The following is an 18,049-nucleotide window of genomic DNA, read 5'->3' as shown; positions in this document are numbered from 1 at the left end:
GGGAGCGGACCCTCTCTAGAGCATCTATGATCCTCCGAAGTATGGATTGGCCGGATGATCTTCTGGGGTTTTGGAGAGCCCTCAGGGCTGCCTGGTTGTCCGTGAAGATCGCTGCTCTGCGCCGGTCTGACGTTAGGATTAGGTTTAGGCCCATGAGAATGCCAAGAAGCTCGGCTGCATACACGGTGGCAGTCGTTTCCTTGCCGAGATAAGCGAGTTCTTGGGTGTGGATCGGCGGCGCCAATGCAGCAGCCCCCACTTTCCCGTGGATGCCGCTACCGTCAGTGTAGACTGCTAGTGGTGGATCGGCTCCGCTGATAATGTGTGTGTGCAGTCGTTCCGCCGCTTCTCGATCTTCCGCGATAGTGACCGTGGGCGCTCTCCACCACGGCTTTACCGGGAATGGGATCCGCGACTCCAGGTGACTGACCGCTCCTTCTCCCAGTGTTGTCTCGAGGCTGTTGTAGAGGCGCGTTAGTGGGCTGATGAGGGAGTCTCCGCGTATCGGTGGGGTCCATGCTGAGGTGCCGTTGTCGTCTTCGTTCTGGAACCGGTTGTCGGTGAGGATGTTCAGTGCTGCGTCATGTGCCCGCTCCTCCAGCTGCAGACGCAGGGGCTTTATGAAGAGCTCGACGTCCAGGGCCGCACCCGACGCTGCTCGGTATGCCCCTCCTACGATCCTTGCTCCTTCTCGCTGAATCCTGTCAAGGGTCGTCCGCATCTTTTCTGTGAGCCCTCTTTCGCCTCGTGGCGTATGCCACACGGAACAAGCATACGTGATCTGTGGGACCACTATGGCCAGGTACGCCTGCCGCAGCGTAACCAACGCTGACCCCCACGTTGAGCCTGCCAGGGACCTCAACGCATTTAGCGTTTGTGACGTCGTATTTTCAATATGCCGTATCTGAGGGCCCCATCGAAGCTGCTGGTCCAACATGACACCCAAGTAGCGGACTTCTTTCGCCGGAGCAATCGTTAGGTCTGATATGGTCAAGGCCCGTTGTACATCGTATCTCCTTGGACTTCGCGTGAGGTGGATGAATTGGTATTTTTTGAGGTCGAATTTTGATCCGTGCGTGGCCGACCATGCCTCCGCCCGTTCGTGCATTCTTGCCAACTTCCTACAGTTCTCGTCGGTGGTGCAGCTGCTGGTGAAGAAGTAGATGTCGTCGATCCAACCTCCGGCCGCTGCTCCGGTAACCCGGAGAGGCGCATCCTCCAGGATGTCAGCGTTGTAGAAGAGGTAGAGCACTGGCGAGATCGGGGAACCCTGTGGGATCCCGGTCTCCACATGGAGAGGTTCTGTTGTGCACTCCCGGAGCGGTATAGTAGTTGTCCTGTTTCGTAGAAAGCTCGCTACCCATCCGACTATTCTTTCATCCATCCTTCTCTTGCGCAGGTTGTGCAGAAGCCTGGGGTGAGAGACATGATCAAAGGCGCCTGTTACATCCAGAAGGAGGAGGCTGGCTACCTGATCGTTGTCCCAAGACTGATAGACCAGCTCCATCAGTCCATGAAGCGCGTGTTCCGTTGACATTCCCTTTCTTCCCCCTACATGCGTGTGTGGGAGGAGCTGGTGTTCTTCGACCGCCTGAGAGATCCTTGTTGCCAGGATGGACTCCAAGGCTTTACCAAGGGTGTTCAGCAAGGCTATCTGGCGGTACGATTTCACCTCCGACCGGTCCTTTTTGTTGGGCTTGGGTAGCACCACCGTCTTGGATTGTCTGAAGTGCGCTGGGCAGTATTGTAGGTCCAGGGATGCGTTGTAGATCTGTAGTAGATGGGGTGTCAGGTAGGGGAGCAGTAGTTGTAGTAAGTGTGCCGGGATGCCGTCCTGTCCCGGTGCTTTCTTGGCGGCCATGGATCCGATTGCTCGAGTTATCTCCTGTTCTGTGATAGGAGGAAAGGTAAGTTGGTCGCTGTACCTTTGGTTTGCAGTGTCGGACAGATCCACATCAGGTTGGGGTGGGAAGAACGTCTCTTTGAATAAGTTTGCCTTGGCTTGGTGGTCGTGCTCCAGGTCGTTGTCGCTTCGGCGCAGAGGTGGCGTGAACGCCTGGGAAGGTATTAGATATATGACAATGAAGAAGATCATCCTGGCGTACCTGGGTTCCGTGAATGCTCTCCCCAGGTTCCGTAGTTCTCATTGAATAGTCTGGCGGCTACAGACAGCATGGCATCGGTGACTCCATCACCAGAAAATATCTCATACAATTGCTTTTCCATTTTGACACTATACTTGCGTGTCTTGCGAGGCTTGTCTATGAGAGTAACCGTGGCGGGGAGGAGAAATCTGAAAGTACGAAGGGCTGGAGATGACGAGGTTGAAGCCTGCTGAGGGCGACACTCTTGCATTTGGCACACAACTTTGGGACCTATCCATGGCGATGAAGAATGGATGGCAGACGGCTGATGGCGGTAGGCGGGGTATTGGCAGGCGTTCATGCGCTCTGCCTAAATTGGAATGATTTAACGTGACACAACTTTTGGCCACCATATACTTAACTAAAGCAGGCTGCGGCAAAAAAATTTCCTCTTGAGGTCTAACTAGCCGTCCTGCTGCCGATCTCTTCCTTGCAAACCTTCCAATCTTAATGCCGGATGCTGCATTGCACTTGAAGGCCAACTTCTACCCGGATAAGCCCCCAGATATGGGCTGCACGTAGTCGCTGGTAGATGTGCTAGCTGGCTCATAAAAGGATTGTGCTCCCCAGCAATCTATCCATTTCCCAAAATGTATTCTGACTCCAAACCCCGTTCGACAAGCTAATGAAGTCTTCCAATGTTCTATTTCTGCCGCTACGAGAGATAAGTGAACGATGTTCCCAACCGGTGAGGTACGTGTGTTCCTCTCTGAAAACAAAGTACCGCTGCTGAACTTTCCTCAATTCCCAGGAAGAGGCCGTGGGCAACTAACTTATATTTCCTTACAGAAATCGAAAGAGCAAGAGCTTCAAAACCTTATCCAAAATGCCGGCGAATATCCACACCACAATCCTGGTTTTTACGGCGTGCTCCCGTCTTTGTCAAAAATAGTCAAACTCTGCCTGGAAAATGGGAAGGCCATTGCAAACCTTGAAGAGCTGGAGAATGAGGCGTTGAAACAGTTCAAGGAATTAGAAAAGCCGGACTTCGAGTTTCTACATGTTGCTTTAGTCCGTCGCCAAGGACAACGCCTCTACAGCAACATCAAATCCCTCGGCATGCTCCTGGACTGGTCTTTTACTGAAACTGGCGTCAACCTCATTCTGTGGAACGGACAATATGGTGCTCGAGCGGCAACCACGACAGAAGCTATGCACTGGCTGTTCCCTGAAATACCTCATATTCAATACGCATGCACTAAATGCTTCGTGGAATTTGGAAATAAAAAAGAATGGATTCGGCACGAAAATACCGAACATTTTCAAATGCAAGCCTGGCGTTGCCCCAAAATCCTTGACCTGAACTTTTGTCCCGATGACCCTGCTAAGGCTCTGTCTACAAATTCCAGCGAGAATGAATGTGCCCGGTGCTTTGATAGGAAAGACAAGTTACAAAAGCACCTCTGCAGTGAACACGGTTACAGAGAAGCTAATGTCAAAGCTGTTGTGTCAGCAAGTGAAATTGGGAGAAATGGTCAGGGTCAGAATTCCTGGACAGAACGTTTTGATCATATCGAAAAACACTTTCAAATAGGACGAAAGATTGGTGATTGGTTATTGCCAGATGGCAATAAAACTGTGAGGGAAAGTTTGGGATGGTCTGATAGAAGTGTAGCTTAGGTTTTCTTGATTTTCACACTCAACATTCAGAATTTCTAATTTTCCGATGCTCTATTTCTTCAGTGTTAATTTTCCTTTTGATTTACTGAAACTTTTAGACTTTCCAAGAGAAAGCAAAAGATACATGTGAAAATCAAACAGTTGCTGAAAAAATAGCCAGTTGTAGAAAGTACGGAAGTTATGGAACCTGCGGGAAAAACAGAAAAAAGGGAAAAGGGGGACTAGTCGAACGCTGCAGGAAAAACACGAAATCTCTCGCTTCTTTCACTTCTTCCACCTCTTCCGTTCAATACGCAGAATCTTTACTAGTTTACAGCATCTGAGTTATCCTGTGCATGCTGAAGTGTTCCAATCATGTTCCGGGATAGGTTGAAATTTGGTTTCTTCCACCGTCCGCCGTCTGGAAAGACAAGGCGCCGTAATCGGTTGACGCAAGGGATCAATGATTGATAATACGGAGTAAAATAGTCTTCTGCAATTCGAAGAAAATCCCCCTCCTCACTTATCACTCCTTGCTTCGCAGCCGCCAGCTCTTCAGTACTCATATAATTCCATTTCTCAAACCGTTCGACAGTGATTCCCCTTCCCTGGGCTTTCATAGTGAATGCATATCCAGAAAAGGAACCCAGAAGAACGACTCCAGATCATGCATGAAACAATGCTTTTCGCCGTACAAGACACCGATGGCCATGAACGCTCTGGTGCCCGTTTTGCCCCGTGCGCCGGAAGACCCATCCCGTTCTAACTCGATTGCCAGGTCAAGGTCGATCAGAAAGGCAGGCCATGATGGGTTGTCCTTGTCCTCATTCACCATCAGGTTCCGGGGGGAAACGTCGCATTGGATGAGGCCAGCCTCATCATGGAGTGACATGTATCCTTCAATACAGCGGGTCAGCCCAGTGAGAAGTATAGCCTTCGAACTACTCTCATAGATTGGTTTCCCGTAATCCCGGATAACGACGCGGCGGTGAACTCGATTGAATGGGGCTGAGCCGCCTGCAGATTTGGATGGAGAACTTGACTGGGTACGCTTACTTGGAGGAGGAGGAAATGCCTTGTCCACGCAGTCAGATGATCGCTTCTGGCCGGCGGTGCTGCCCTGGCTCTTTTTTCCTCTTTGAGACCTACTACGCCGCACTCTCGCGTTAAAGCCACCCTTCTCATCTTTTGAAATCGGAATACCGAGGCCCTTTCTGATAGTCAAGACATCATCATCCTTGTAGTCAATGCGAACTGTCTCGTGGTGATAATACCTCGCGACATTCTTGACCCCCTTCGCCATCGCCTCTCGCAGCAACTCTCCTTCCTCAGTGCGTTCCGGATACTGCCAGGAGTCCTTGACAACCAGCGGCGTCCGTAATTTGTCTGTCTCACAGTATACCTTCCAGCAGGTTGTGGCTCGTCCGGCAACACAACGTGCTCGTCCAACAGTCTCGTCGATAATCAGCCGTTCCTTCGTACCGTTCCTATCAATTTCAATATACCGTTCGGTCCCGGTCGCGACGATGGTAGGATCAAACCCAAGCTGTTTCCGGCTCATCAAGAGGAATCCAAGGATAACAGACACAAATCGAAGGCCGTCCCGGTTGATGTTGAATTCCTCCGATGCGATTCCGCCCAGGCGGTCAAAGTTCCACAGTCGTAGGAACTGCCCGCAGAGGGTGAACCCGAGCACGAAACGACGGGTGTCCTGCGCAGCGAGGACCTCTCGGGCGTACCTGCCAAGATCAAACCATGCACCGGATTTCCTGTCGTATTTCGGGTCGTTCTTCAGCTCCCTGGCACCAGGATCTGCGACCAGTGACATCTCGAGTCCACTGTGGCCGTCAGATCATCGACAAGGCCGACATCGAGCTTTCTCTCCGCGACAGACCCTTGTAGTGACTGGCTTGGCTGTGCGAGAGGTCTACGGTCGATCTTCCAGGACGGCTCTTGTGCTTCGGCTAATCGTACGAGCTCAGCGATGATGTTAGCCAGCCATTTCAGAACGTCTCTTTCGGCTGCAAGTTCAGGCCAGCCCTTCCAGCCCTCGTCTTCACGGTAAAGGGGGCTGTCTCCCTTCTCGCACTCCTCCAACACCGCTTGTGAAACTGCAGTGAGTTGTGGAATGTCTCCAAAGTATGCGTCAAAGAATCTAGGGATGTCGACGTGTATCTCCCCAAGTTCCTCCTTCAGCACAATGTCAACGTGCTTTCGATATTCTGTAGAATTGACGAAACTGCTAGTGTTGCGTAGCCAGGGCGTCTGTTGGATCGATGATGTAGGATGAGGAGGAGGAGGAGGGGGAGTGCCTCGCGAGACGGCGTCAATAAGACAAAAGACCGCGTTCCAGACGTCGAAGTTCCAGGTTTCGACGTTCTGGGATTCAGTCGGAGGCCTTTGAATAACCAGGTTCACTAGCAGCCGGTAGTCGTCGTACTTGAAGTTTTCTTGTGCCTTTCGGAGACGCTCGACTAAGTGTAGTAGATCAGACACCATATCCCCGTTACTCACTCGCGAGCGAAGGCTGTAAGCTGCATCCTCTCCCTGTAAAGCAGAGAGGAGTTTTGAAATCGCATTTCGATAGAGTTGGTCAAGGCTCTCATGAGCGCCATCATAGATTAGACGCGACTCATATATTCTTTCAGCTTCCTGAAGCGCGCCTCGTAAGCGATCAACTAAGTTGGTTAGAGGATGGTTCTTGATAATGTTGCGATCTTCTTGTGAAAGTCCCGCCATTTTGACGGTATAAAAGACCGTTGAGTTGGTGTGAGATTAACTAGGAGTTGTAGGGGGAGAAAAATTAGGTTGGTATGGTAATATTATGTGATGGGAAGCAAACAGGGGAACAAAAATGCAGAATTGTTAGGAAGTTATGATGTATGATACCTGCGAGAGAAGATAGCTCGTTGGGAGCAGATGCTGATATATATAATCACAGGGAGGATTATGGTAGCGGATAGAACCGCCGAGCAAGGAACCAGGTGGAGATTAATCCTATTTGTTCGCGACGGATAATAAGCGCGAACAAAACAGGGAGATTGATAAGAGTATTTTGAGGAAGGCCGGCTATTCCCATTTAGGATTAAACTGGCCAACTCAACTCGTCGTGTGGGAGATGTGGTAAGAGCGTGCTGGCTGTCAGAGAAGAACGCATCAGCTATCGCTCTTTTTCGTACTGTCTAAAAACAAGGCTAGTATGACCTATTAAAATGAAATATCATGTGTTGTGACTAGGATGGAATGGTACTTTGGCGACTTAGGTCAAACTGGATTACAGTATTTTGTACAATTGTTTCCTGGTGATGAGGGATTGCAAAGAGGGATTTAGTGATTTTTGTATCGGGGGGACAAGCGCATGTCGTTTCCAAATCGAAACTGCTGTCAAAAAAACGTTGCGACTCTTGCCCCATGGGTGGGGCAAGGAGAACAGCAATAAAATCTGCTCTTCGTACTCTCCCGAGGTTGGGCAGCAACATTTACCATTTTATTGAATGGCTGTTAAGTGATATATTTTACTTGACTTCCTATCAGTTCTGCACATTGCGACCGATAACCAGCTTCGACGTGGGTATCCCATCGCCGATGTTATGGGTTTTGTCACTCCCCAGCCTCACGTTGTCTCCAAATTCATTGATCTCATTATTTCAAGTCAGGACTCCTACAAGCGCAAACGGCCTTTCATCTGGTCTTGTCAGATTCACGAACCCCAGATAACTTCAACCGCCGTATTCACCCTACTCGTTACTTCACCACTCAGTACTCAGATAGAGTAGCCCCAAGCGGCGACTAGGATTGTCTAGATCTACTCCCAATAGAACAGGGTCGAGAAAGAGGAATTCTTGATGGTAAGCCCCTGCATTCGTGGTTGTTTCACATCTAATATCTCATTGGGCTTTCGAAGCGAAAGTTCTCGATTCGTCAATAGATTTCGAGAGTGTCGATGTGAACCGTGTTACAATGATTACTGGCAGAGGTCAGATGGTATACTGGAAAGGTTGCAATGTTACTGTCCTTGAGAGAGACGGCGAAGGGAAGGAGAAGTTTAGGCAGCTTGTTAGCATGCCTAATGGGCAGGAGGGACTGGTCGAATCTGGTACTAAACTGTACGTCACCGACGGGAAAGTGAAGGAAGAGTAACTTAGTATAACAACAGCACAACTAGCGTTCTAGGTATATAGCTTGTTTTGTATTTTAACTCCTCCGTCTAAGCCAAGAGCCAGATTGATAATAGCCCCATCCCTTGTGAGTATCATTGACACACATTCCGTTACACGCATTCCTTCCTCCAATTCCTTCCTGCGTATGGGACTTTCAGTGATTGCATCATGTATCTCAGGACCAAATACATTTAGCGATGGCCTCATCCGAGACTCCTTTCAAAGTAGCTTCGGAATTAGGTATGATCAGAGTGACATCGTTTAGGGACAGCATGCTGAACTTGATCCGCCCGTTTCACTTTCGCGTTGAACAGAGCCATCGCAAGCCATTCCACGCTACATTGGCTGACTTCCAGACTCCTTGCACTTATTGCCTCGTTCGAATGCAGGCTGGTCACCCATGCTTAAAGCTGCGCAAAAGGATTCCGGATTCACCAGACGCCTTATTGCTGATCTGGGAAACTATTCACCACTGGAATTGAGGGATGGGCTCCAATTGCAACTGGTGGCTTGCATAGGTCCAGCGCTGATCTGGGAAACTATACACCGCTGGAATCGGGAGATGGGCTGCTCCCACTGCAACCTGGAGGCTGTACGGGTGCATATCCTGGCGGAAGATTCCCCTGCACCAACCATGAGGAGGGATTCCGGGTTTGGTAGTATGAATAAGACTAGGAGGACAAGCGCACATTTTTTATTTGATTTCAGGTTCAAGTTTAATTTTTGGGGATCTAGTAACGGCCACGCCGAGCTATTTTTCCGGCTCCGGCTTGCACCACAACGAATTCTTTCGCTTAGTCATGTTCTGTAAAATACATACAGGAGCTCGCAACCAATCCAACTACAGACACCCAACACATGAAAGCGGGGTAATATCACGTGTCAGCATCAGTTATTCTTGCCTCGGATTCAACTGAGAAGCCACCGGCTCGCAGTGTACATTGGGTTAGGACGAAATTTCGCATTGTCAAGGAGGAGCCAGCCCTGTACACTGGTACTTTCCATTAAATTCTCGAAATTTTTCGCTGTGCCGTTAAAGGCGCTTAGCACGCGGGATAAAACACAACTTTCAACTGTTTCCTGCTCACTCGCTTTCAAGGGTAACCTCGACGATTTCAATCGTAGAAGACGGTCTTACGACTCCAGAAGGGAGAGCGCCCCGCTGATTAGGTGCAGGCTTCCTGTTAGCAAAGCTTGCATGCCGTTATTCTCATCACCAATTTTCCTAGCTTGGTGCAAAGCTTCCTCGATTGTCCGTTCGCATGATACTGTTGCCGTTCGATCGAATTCTTCCCAAAAATCTGCATAACTCTTTTGAAGTTCTGGCGAGAAGCGATTGCCTAGATTTCTGTCTGCGGGTTGAGTTAGTACCCATTTTACCTTGTAGTGAGTGAGTTTTACCAATTCTGGCTCGGCCATCTTGCCTTTCGTCATATGAGCTAAAAATGACATTTTGCATTTGAATATTTTTGTCTCGTAGAGATGTTGCAAGGGTTCGCAAAAGATGGATACCATTTCGGGTTGAAAAATGACTAAATATAAGGATGCGTGTGGGTGTCGTGTCACTAGAGATCATCAATATGCATAAAGTCTGTAGTTTCCGGTTAGGATATCACTCACCTTTGATATTCCGACGCTGCCTTCGCGAACCATTCCACAACTAACCGAAGACTTAGTTCATTGTGCGCTCCGTCAAGAAACCACTGGTAATGTCGGTCTATGATTTGCTGATACCGTCCCGGCCAGTAAAACTGCTCGATGCCGTTGGCGATGCTATAATCAGTGATACCCAGTCCAGGTGCCTTTCTAGCTAGCCAAGCGCGAACGGCTGCAAGAGCTAGGGAGCAGTTTAATCTCTGAGGTTCCGGCTTTAGGGCATTGATCGGAATTGTACTGTCTAGACTGACAAATTCGAGTCGGACTCCCTTTTCGTCAGCTCGTTCTTGGAGTACTTCCGCAACAGCACGTTCCTGGGGGGCTGAAAGGGCAACGCTCCCTGACTTGAAAATTCCTCCTTTGTGCCAAGCAATACGTTCAATCGTTGGTCCCAGTAGATTGACGTGATCCATCGCAATTGAAGTAATGGCAGTTACGGTCGGCATTTTTATGATGTTCGTTGCATCAAATTCTCCACCTAAGTGAGCCTCGTAAACTGCTACGTCTACCTTCTCCTTGATAAATACATGAAAGGAGAGCAGGGCCAAGAGTTGAAGGTAACGCGGAATATCCAACTTGTCTGTAGCTTTGCTCGGCAGCTTGTCCCAGACCTCGAAAAAGCGGATAGTGAAAAGATCCTTCGATATCGGTTCACCATTAATACGAATTCTCTCACGTATGTCCTTTATGTGTGGGGATGTGTATAACCCTATTTTCTGAGGGTATCCGCTGTCATCGCCGTGCGCTTTAAGAAGGGATGCGATGAATGCACAAGTGCTACCCTTCCCTTTCGTCCCGGCGATGTGTATAACGTTCAAGCGGCTCATGTTTCCCGTCTATGCTTGTGCTCAGTAGCGTTTTATTATGCGGGCGGTATAATGTACGTACCGAGTGGCCAAGAAGCCTTAACCATTCCACCATGTCATCTGAGCCACGCATGTCATCCAGGTTTGGTTTTGCGATCGCTCGCCTCGTGTTTAAGCGGTGGATAGCTCCCTGAATAAGGTTAGTATGCTGAGGAAACAGTATGTTGTGGCTCTCGAACCTCGTAGTTTCTTTCCATCTTTGCAGTGTCTTGGGAAGTTTTTGGGTTGCAGGAACGTGGGCATTATGTCCGAAGGGCATCTTACTTAATATTTATTGGTCACAAAAAGCCCATGCCCCGAAGCGCGCAATTGCTCCAGGAAATACGTCCCAATTCCTGGCATGAAATGTCGTTTAGCCTGCTTCTTGACAATATCTTCTGTCGATGCAAATATTTCCAGGGCCCCTGGGTCGCCGAGGTTGAATTTTACCAAAGACAGGAAGAGAGAAATAACTCCGCTGTAGAAGTTGCCATCTAAAAACGTGTCGTACTTTCCCGTAAGACTAAGTGCAAACTCCAAACTTTGATGAGCTTCGTCCCATCGATTCTCGTACCAACTGACACGCGCCAGACTAATCACTGAACGCACATGGCCCAACTGATCGGTCACATCGAATCTCGCCCCCACCGAAAGCTTGAAAGTCTCAAGAAGCTCCTGGAGGATACTTCTGGCTACCTCTAGCCTTCCTTGTCTAATATAGGCCTCGGCTAACGGAAGGGCCAAGCGTCGGAACCGCTTTGAGCATTGCTTGCCATCTGCTCTTAGCCGCGAAACTTCGTCCACAACTAAATTTTCAGCTTCTTCCGCCTTGTTTAATTCGCAATAAACGTCCGCCAGGTGGTGCATTATATGATAGCGGGCACTGCCATCAACCATTTTGAGACATTCTTTAAGATATCCGTAGGCTGCTGCAAAATCTCCGGTATACCGTAATACCCTTCCAAGTGCCGTGTTCTTTAATCGAGCCACTTTGAGCTCCAGGCCGGACGGATGCAAATGTATCGTCCAGCTTGTCAATTGGAGCGCTGCCTCTTTGAATTCATTGCGCTGTAATGCATTTTCCGCTCGAGAGAGTAACAAACGACCATATGAACAGTGGGATCTGACGTCCCTCGATTCGGGTGACATTTTCTCCAGTACTCCATTTATCACATCGTCGGATTTGTCGTGGCTCCCCAGATACCGCAGGGCAATACTCTTCTGAGTTACAATAGCCATTTGCAAATATCCTGGTAAATTGGAGCCTTGGATTTTTTCTAGTAGCGAAATTATTTTAACAGCGTGAGAGGGGCCAACCAATCTGCATGCTGCTAAAGATGCCTCCATCAAGCTATTCCGGGCTTCGTTTGTCAGAGTTAACTCGCGGGCTTCCTGTATATATTGCCAAGTAAATTCAAGGTAGGGCTGTAGCAGCTTCCCGTGGTCATAAAACCTGAGCGTTATGTCAGCATAGGATAGGAGACCCTGACATTACTGACTTACAAAGAGTCTAGAATTTCATCGCGCGGATAGATGTGGGTTGTAAATATCAATCCGATTTTTCCTAACCTCCCACTACCAATGGAGCCGGATATTTTGAGCCGTAACCCCTCGCAGACTGAGTATACCGGCGAATTATTCCACATGCGCTGTGTGATCAAACCAAGCTGAGTACAAGACTCGACCGCTTGCTTGAGCCTGGCAGGGCTCGAGAATAGATCAACGATCGTCTTATCAAGGCCAGAATCATGGAGCAATATCTCATGCACGTCCCCGCTCTCATCCCATCGTTTCTGTGGTACAAGTCCACGAAACAGTACCCGCTCTAGAACCTGAGAGCCGCCGAGGGAGCACAGAAGAACTGGAAGGGGACAATTAGAAATATACGGAGCCTCCGCTCGGGTGGTGGTGGAAGGGGTTCATGACGGTATGATGCCAGTCTGTATAGTTAGCATCTTCCGCCTGGCGCAGCGGGCCCCCATTTCCGCCGGCGGGAGGATAAGGTTGGGTGTCATCCCGTGAAACAAACGTGCCGTCCCTCATGGAATATGAAGCCGCGGCATCATGACGTGCAGAATCGCTGAAAGGTATGTTAGATCGAGCCGGCGGCCTTTGTAACGGGTGGCCATTGGAATCTGAGGAGCGTTGGCGTTTTGAGGCTCGGCTGTCCCCCCTACTTCTCTCCGTCTCATCGGAAAGTCCGGGAGAAAAGAGCCCGGCAGAGCTTGAACCAGTACGCAAGGGGCGGAGGCCCATGGCTGGCTCCACCCGTTCCTGAGAGCCAGCGGTACCATTCGGAGCGCTTAGTTCACCGGAAGCCGTGGGCTTGGGGCCGATAATGTCTGAGTTTGGCTTTTAGCTTCTACCATCAGTCGGTTTCTCGCCTTCCGAACTTACCATCATAATAGATTTGACCTTCCTCGACGTACTTAGAGCAAGACCGACCTAGGTCCGCAATTGAACTGTACATGCTCTCAGGTGATGATAACAATGTAATCACATCGCGCAGGTCAGAATATTGTAGTTGTCGGAAGATTGTGTAAATATTCATGAACAGCAGCGATACTCCCGCACCGCCGAACCATTCCTCCGCCACCCGGATTTTGATGGATGTCTTGATAGCCCCCATCCGATTGTCGGGTAGGCCTTTATCTTGCAAAAACTTGGTGATAAGGCCATTGTTCTTCTTCTCAGCATTAAGCGGATTTGCTGACAGCTCTTGCACTCTAGATGTATGCCGGGTCTTCAATTCGTACTCTTCAAATTCGTCACACACCGAACGGTAAGCGAACAGGGCTCGAATAGTTGATTCGACGGTTCTCTTGCGAGGCTCAACAGCGCTGATATGATGAAATCGGATATCTAGAAGAGACTTAGGTAGCTTGACTCTCTCAGAAGCACGCATTTCCAAAAGACCTTTAATTTTCTCTTGCTTTTCGAACAGTTTGTCAAGTGCCTCGATGGTCTTGTCTCGGGGGATTTGTAATTTCTTCCGCAGGTCAACAAAGACAATCAGCACCTCATTTCGAACAATTCGAATAATATCCTCGGGTGCTGTCGAAAGAATGTGCAGTGCCGACCTAATCTGTTCAGTGTTGTGGATTGACATTTTGCAGGCCTTTTCGACGATACACTTTTGCGAAAGAGTGCAGTGAAAGAGCCGGCTTTGCTGCGATGCAATGGTTTTTGTCTTGGCAAATTGATGCTTTGACCTCTACAACATTGCCAACACTTCTCGATTTCTCGGTTTCTCCTCGCCAAAGCTGCGGGCCGTGCGTGCGAGGGGGCAAGGATGGCCTAGACCCCCGGCAAGAGTTGAGCCCGAAAACGAGTGTTTTTGGATTTTCCTTCGCCCAATGAGGACTATCTATGTCATTGCAGTATGCCTCGGAAAAGACCGGGAGTATGCAAAGTGCAGTCAGGGGCGCCAGGCTGAGAGGGCACGGGGAAACTTGCGTCGATCACCGTGGGAGAGCGAGTGCGAGATACACGTCCAGCTTGAGTCCGTGCCATCCTCAAAAGGGATCACAACAGATGTAACAACAATAGTGTAACTATTTGTACAGGCCCTAGACAAGATGTCTAAAATTTGCTGAAATGAGGATGGCATACCCCCTCGACCGTCGAAAAAGCCCATTCGAGGCGCACAGAGAGTGGTTGCCCGAGAGCTATAAACCACCGCATCGCTCCGCGACGGATCATTTCAAAATGGACCAACTTGGCTGCCTTTTCATGCAAAATGTATCCTAATATCTCATATGCGCTTCTGTCGGCGGCACTCATCGTGCTAAGCATGGTGCATCTCATCTTGCTTACCGTTCACCGCCCCCAGCCTCACCGTTTGCCTGAGATATCAATCTTCGTTCTCTTTATCTGCATCAATGCTGTTGTCATTGGCATTGGTCTGTCAGGCTTAAGGCGCGGGGGTGAGAAGCCCCTACCGAGATGGTGATGGATAAATGCTAAAACCTTGTTTCAGATACGCCAGCATTCTACTATCCCTTGGGAATATGTACAGCATTCCCTTTAGCTCTAGAGGTACGTTATTCCCAGCCCCTTAATTTCATCCTCGCTAACCGCGATGTCTAGATGATTCGGCAGAGCAAAATCCAGGCTGGACCACTTACGAACGCCCTGCTGCATCGATTATTTCTAGGCTATGGTTTCTGTCCCCGGCGGTAAAGCTCGGTTTGGTCTTATGGTGTGCTCTTCTCCCAGATCTTGATAGGCCTTTTGCTCATTGAGTTAGCTCGGTCGCCTCCTAATTTATTAAATTAGGTGATACTGAGCAGCGGCTAGCAAGCCGAGTCCATCTGTTACTTCATGTCTCTCATCAGTAAAATTTGCCCCAGCTGCTGGGAATGCTCTAATATGGTTCCCCCCACTCCCGCGGAGTCAGTGAAGCGTAGCTCCCCTATGAAAGTTAGGGAATTTGGAAGGATGCTGATGAAGGCCAATCCTAAAGAGTGTCACAATCATGCATGAAATGGCAACAAAATATCATTGAGACTAACTATCATGGAAGGACTACCGCATTCGAACCCGACAATTCTTCTGTTTTGCCCAAGAGAGAAGCCTTGGTCGCTCTCAAGTTCAAGAACTGAGATGTCAGTGCTGTCCCTGTTGAAAATTGGTGGAAGATTGCATACAATCTTTTGAGTTTCGCCTTGCTCTGAATCACGTGGCCGTACCCAGGCATCTGGTGTGAATTCCTAAACCAGAGGACCCCACTTAAAGTGTCTATACTGACTTCCCAATTCGCACTCCTACTGGCATGGAATGCCCTGAATGTCTGGGTGACATGGAACGATATTTCAAAGCATGAAAATCCTGCCACAGTACTAAATTTGCTTTTCAAGACCATCTGAAGGGTCAGTATGTCAGATATATAAACTTCTCCAAGACATTACATTGTGGCAATCGAGGTTGTAAAGTGCTTCTCCTTCCCCCTGCAAATATTATCATCATGTTACAATGACAAGAGGAGATATCAGTGCATGAATCCAAATACTAAGAGGGAGGAAATGCAATTGTTGACATTCAGTGAACTGCTGTGCTTGATAAAAAAAAGAAAATTTCTTTATCAAATTTGTAGAAGTTACAAATATGATTGGTTCATTCCGCTGATGATGTCATTCTGAAAGCTGAAAATAGCATCAAGACAAACTTCTTTGTCAGCCACCCGGCACATCTTGGCTCTTATATTGACTAAATCGAGACGGCGGGTTCAAGGCGCTATGTGCATTTGACTATCAATAGTATATGATTGAAGCAGACATCGTGCAAAATTCTTCGCTTTCAGAGTATAAAAAAAGACAAGATAAAGAAGACTTATAAAAGAAGACATCATTGTAAGCAATACTTTTTTATATACACTTTTTCTTTCTTTTTTCTCTGATTTTTGTTTTGCATATGCTAGAATCAGATCGTGAGGTTGCCAGGATGTAGGGCTGTTAAATGCTGGTAGACCGCCGCGCTGGGCAGGGTCCCAGACCACGAACTTTTGTATAAAATGCCTGGTTTTATATGTATCTCTCAGGGCAGCACTCGAGGGAAACCCACACCTAGTATCTATGTATTGTTCTCAGGGCATTTTCTTGTAACATTTACCCCAACCATTTTCCTAGGGGCATTCTCTTTCCTGGTGAGCAATGACCATCAATTTTTGTATCTTCTGAGGGGTTCTCCTCTCTAGGCATTTTAGTTAGTTTATCAACCACGGCTTGCCGTAACTAGCTTCTCAGGGGGGATTAAAAATCCACTTCTCTGGGTCAGATTTTTGTGATTCCCTTGAACTTTCAAACCCCATGCTCTAAACTTAAGGACGGCCACACATTTTCTTCAGACGCCATGATTCTTTGAGATGTTTTATAATTTCAAGGCATTATGATTCCTGAGGAAGACCACACCTTTTCTCCAAATTCCATTATTTCTTGAGGCAGATCATATATTTTCTTTAAATATCATTATTTCTTGAGGAAGACCACACCTCTTCTTCATATGTCATGATTTCTTGAGATGTTTTATAATTTCAAGGCATTTATGATTCCTGAGGAATACCACGCCTTTTCTCCAATGTTATTATTCCTTGAAATGTTTTATAATTTCAAGGCACTTTTGGTTTCTGAAATGACTTTTAAACTTGAGGAAGACCACACTTTTTCTCCAAATGTCATGATATTTGGAGGACATTTTATACACCAAGGCATTTTTACTTCTCAGAATACTTTTTAAACCTGAGGGAGTTCTTATTCCTAGAACACTCTTCAACCTTAAGGGGGGCCACACTAAAAATGTACAATGTCACGGTTTTGGGGAGTACTTGAGGCCCAATGTTCCTAGCCTTTGCCATGGGGCATAAGATATTTCTAAAGAACTTTAATTGGCTCACTTTTCAATTTTATTTTCCCTGAGAGAAAAGAAATCCCGAGGGCAGTCCACACAACTTGGAACCAGTATTGGGCCCCAAGTAGTCTTCAGAATCATGACATTGCAGATTTAAAGCGTGGTGGGAAATTATATGCCTCAAGGAGCTACATCAAAATCATGGCCAACCGAACACATTCAGCAGAAGAAGAATGCCGTACGGAAACAACTCTGGGAATACTTAAATTTATGGCCGGTTGAGCATGGAAAAACAATGCCCCAGGGAAGAATTTCATTGCAAATGCCTATAGTTTGGGGGAAATGCCTTGAGAACAACAAATAACTATCGGAAAGTTGCAGGCTTATGTAAATTAAATTGATGCCTTGAGAGATACAAATATTGATATCTACAGGCCGAGGGTGGGTGTGGAAAATGGGTGTTACTCAACATTTTGTCGACGACTTCCTTTCAGGGCAGTCTGGGGCGGCTAACTGTCGCCAATGATTGGCTGATGCACCATAGTTCCACCCCACTTGTATTTTCGCGGCATACGATCACGTGCGAGATGGAAGTGTAATGTCAGGTGATTTACGAAGCTGGGAAGACCTTGGTGAGGAGAAAGGGAGGATGGAGCGATAGAAGCAAAGCTGGGAAGCTGGGAGGAGAACTGGCTTTTTATGCCTTCAAGCTCCTGGGCCTACGTTAATGGTCCTCCTTCGAGACAGACGGGGAGCGACTGTGAAAGACCGCAACGTCTACGGGATTCGTTAGCTGATGAGCTAAAACTTTGCCTAACTTCCATTAATTATTGAACTATGACAGAAAAATCAAACGAGGCGGATCTTGCGCCGGATAGAACGCGACTCATCGAGATTCAGTGTTAAAACAAGCAGCGTTGCCACCAGATACAATTACTGACAGAGAAACATGAAGAAGGAGAGAAGTAAGGAAAGAAGGAAAGAAAGAAAGAAAGAAAGAAAGAAAGAAAGAAAGAAAGTGAACTGTCTGACAGATGACCTCAACAAACAAAAGAGCCGGGGAAGATGTGTAGGATATGTTAGTGTGCGAATTATTATACCAGGGAGAAAGCTCTGGGAGATGGCTGGCTGCGAGTACTGTATGGCATTGATGGCTATTCTAATCCTTGAGGAAGGGAAAGGAGGTTGTTGACCACTGAGTGGCGATATTGCTATTTACAGGATGAGCGTCATCATGTGACCCCCGATCACGTGAAATCCTTTCAGGATACGTCCCAGTCCACCTGCCGAGAAGGTAAAC

At 48.0% G+C, this 18,049-nt stretch overlaps 7 protein-coding genes across 7 annotated transcripts in view; 2 read left to right on the top strand and 5 right to left on the bottom strand.

The window, feature by feature from the left end:
- Positions 1 to 81: 81 nt before the first annotated feature.
- HCAG_04647 (predicted protein) lies at positions 82 to 2,147 on the bottom strand (the record flags this gene model as incomplete). Its single annotated transcript, XM_001540757.1, has 3 exons — positions 82 to 91; positions 183 to 2,056; positions 2,106 to 2,147. 3 exons carry the CDS (start codon positions 2,145 to 2,147, stop codon positions 82 to 84), a joined length of 1,926 nt encoding a protein of 641 aa, XP_001540807.1.
- A 672-nt stretch (positions 2,148 to 2,819) lies between these two features.
- HCAG_04646 (predicted protein) lies at positions 2,820 to 3,833 on the top strand (the record flags this gene model as incomplete). The annotated part of the gene is made up of 3 exons (XM_001540756.1): positions 2,820 to 2,837; positions 2,934 to 3,722; positions 3,828 to 3,833. The coding sequence occupies 3 exons, from the start codon at positions 2,820 to 2,822 to the stop codon at positions 3,831 to 3,833; spliced, it is 813 nt and encodes a 270-aa protein (XP_001540806.1).
- Positions 3,834 to 4,359: 526 nt separating this feature from the next.
- HCAG_04645 (predicted protein) lies at positions 4,360 to 6,482 on the bottom strand (the record flags this gene model as incomplete). Its single annotated transcript, XM_001540755.1, has 2 exons — positions 4,360 to 5,571; positions 5,718 to 6,482. 2 exons carry the CDS (start codon positions 6,480 to 6,482, stop codon positions 4,360 to 4,362), a joined length of 1,977 nt encoding a protein of 658 aa, XP_001540805.1.
- A 2,296-nt stretch (positions 6,483 to 8,778) lies between these two features.
- On the bottom strand, positions 8,779 to 10,622 carry HCAG_04644 (hypothetical protein; the record flags this gene model as incomplete). The annotated part of the gene is made up of 6 exons (XM_001540754.1): positions 8,779 to 8,887; positions 9,042 to 9,255; positions 9,305 to 9,342; positions 9,524 to 10,395; positions 10,448 to 10,555; positions 10,605 to 10,622. The coding sequence occupies 6 exons, from the start codon at positions 10,620 to 10,622 to the stop codon at positions 8,779 to 8,781; spliced, it is 1,359 nt and encodes a 452-aa protein (XP_001540804.1).
- Positions 10,623 to 12,279: 1,657 nt separating this feature from the next.
- Positions 12,280 to 13,513, bottom strand: HCAG_04643 (predicted protein; the record flags this gene model as incomplete). Its single annotated transcript, XM_001540753.1, has 2 exons — positions 12,280 to 12,746; positions 12,802 to 13,513. 2 exons carry the CDS (start codon positions 13,511 to 13,513, stop codon positions 12,280 to 12,282), a joined length of 1,179 nt encoding a protein of 392 aa, XP_001540803.1.
- Positions 13,514 to 14,143: 630 nt separating this feature from the next.
- HCAG_04642 (predicted protein) lies at positions 14,144 to 14,586 on the top strand (the record flags this gene model as incomplete). The annotated part of the gene is made up of 3 exons (XM_001540752.1): positions 14,144 to 14,330; positions 14,384 to 14,442; positions 14,494 to 14,586. The coding sequence occupies 3 exons, from the start codon at positions 14,144 to 14,146 to the stop codon at positions 14,584 to 14,586; spliced, it is 339 nt and encodes a 112-aa protein (XP_001540802.1).
- A 2,672-nt stretch (positions 14,587 to 17,258) lies between these two features.
- The window catches only part of HCAG_04641 (predicted protein), a gene marked incomplete at both ends in the record, with an annotated part of 2,434 nt that continues 1,643 nt past the window's right edge, over positions 17,259 to 18,049 (bottom strand). The window contains 3 exons of the mRNA XM_001540751.1: positions 17,259 to 17,442; positions 17,473 to 17,507; positions 17,969 to 18,032. Of these exons, the coding sequence (XP_001540801.1) occupies positions 17,259 to 17,442; positions 17,473 to 17,507; positions 17,969 to 18,032 (283 nt within the window). The remainder of the gene's footprint in view (positions 17,443 to 17,472; positions 17,508 to 17,968; positions 18,033 to 18,049) is intronic.

The sequence above is a fragment of the Histoplasma capsulatum genome, genomic scaffold (genome assembly GCF_000149585.1).
Source record: "Histoplasma capsulatum NAm1 scaffold_4 genomic scaffold, whole genome shotgun sequence".
NCBI lineage: Eukaryota > Fungi > Ascomycota > Eurotiomycetes > Onygenales > Ajellomycetaceae > Histoplasma > Histoplasma mississippiense.
The sequence above is the reverse complement of the archived record's forward strand: the minus strand, read 5'-3'. Positions and strand labels throughout refer to the sequence as shown.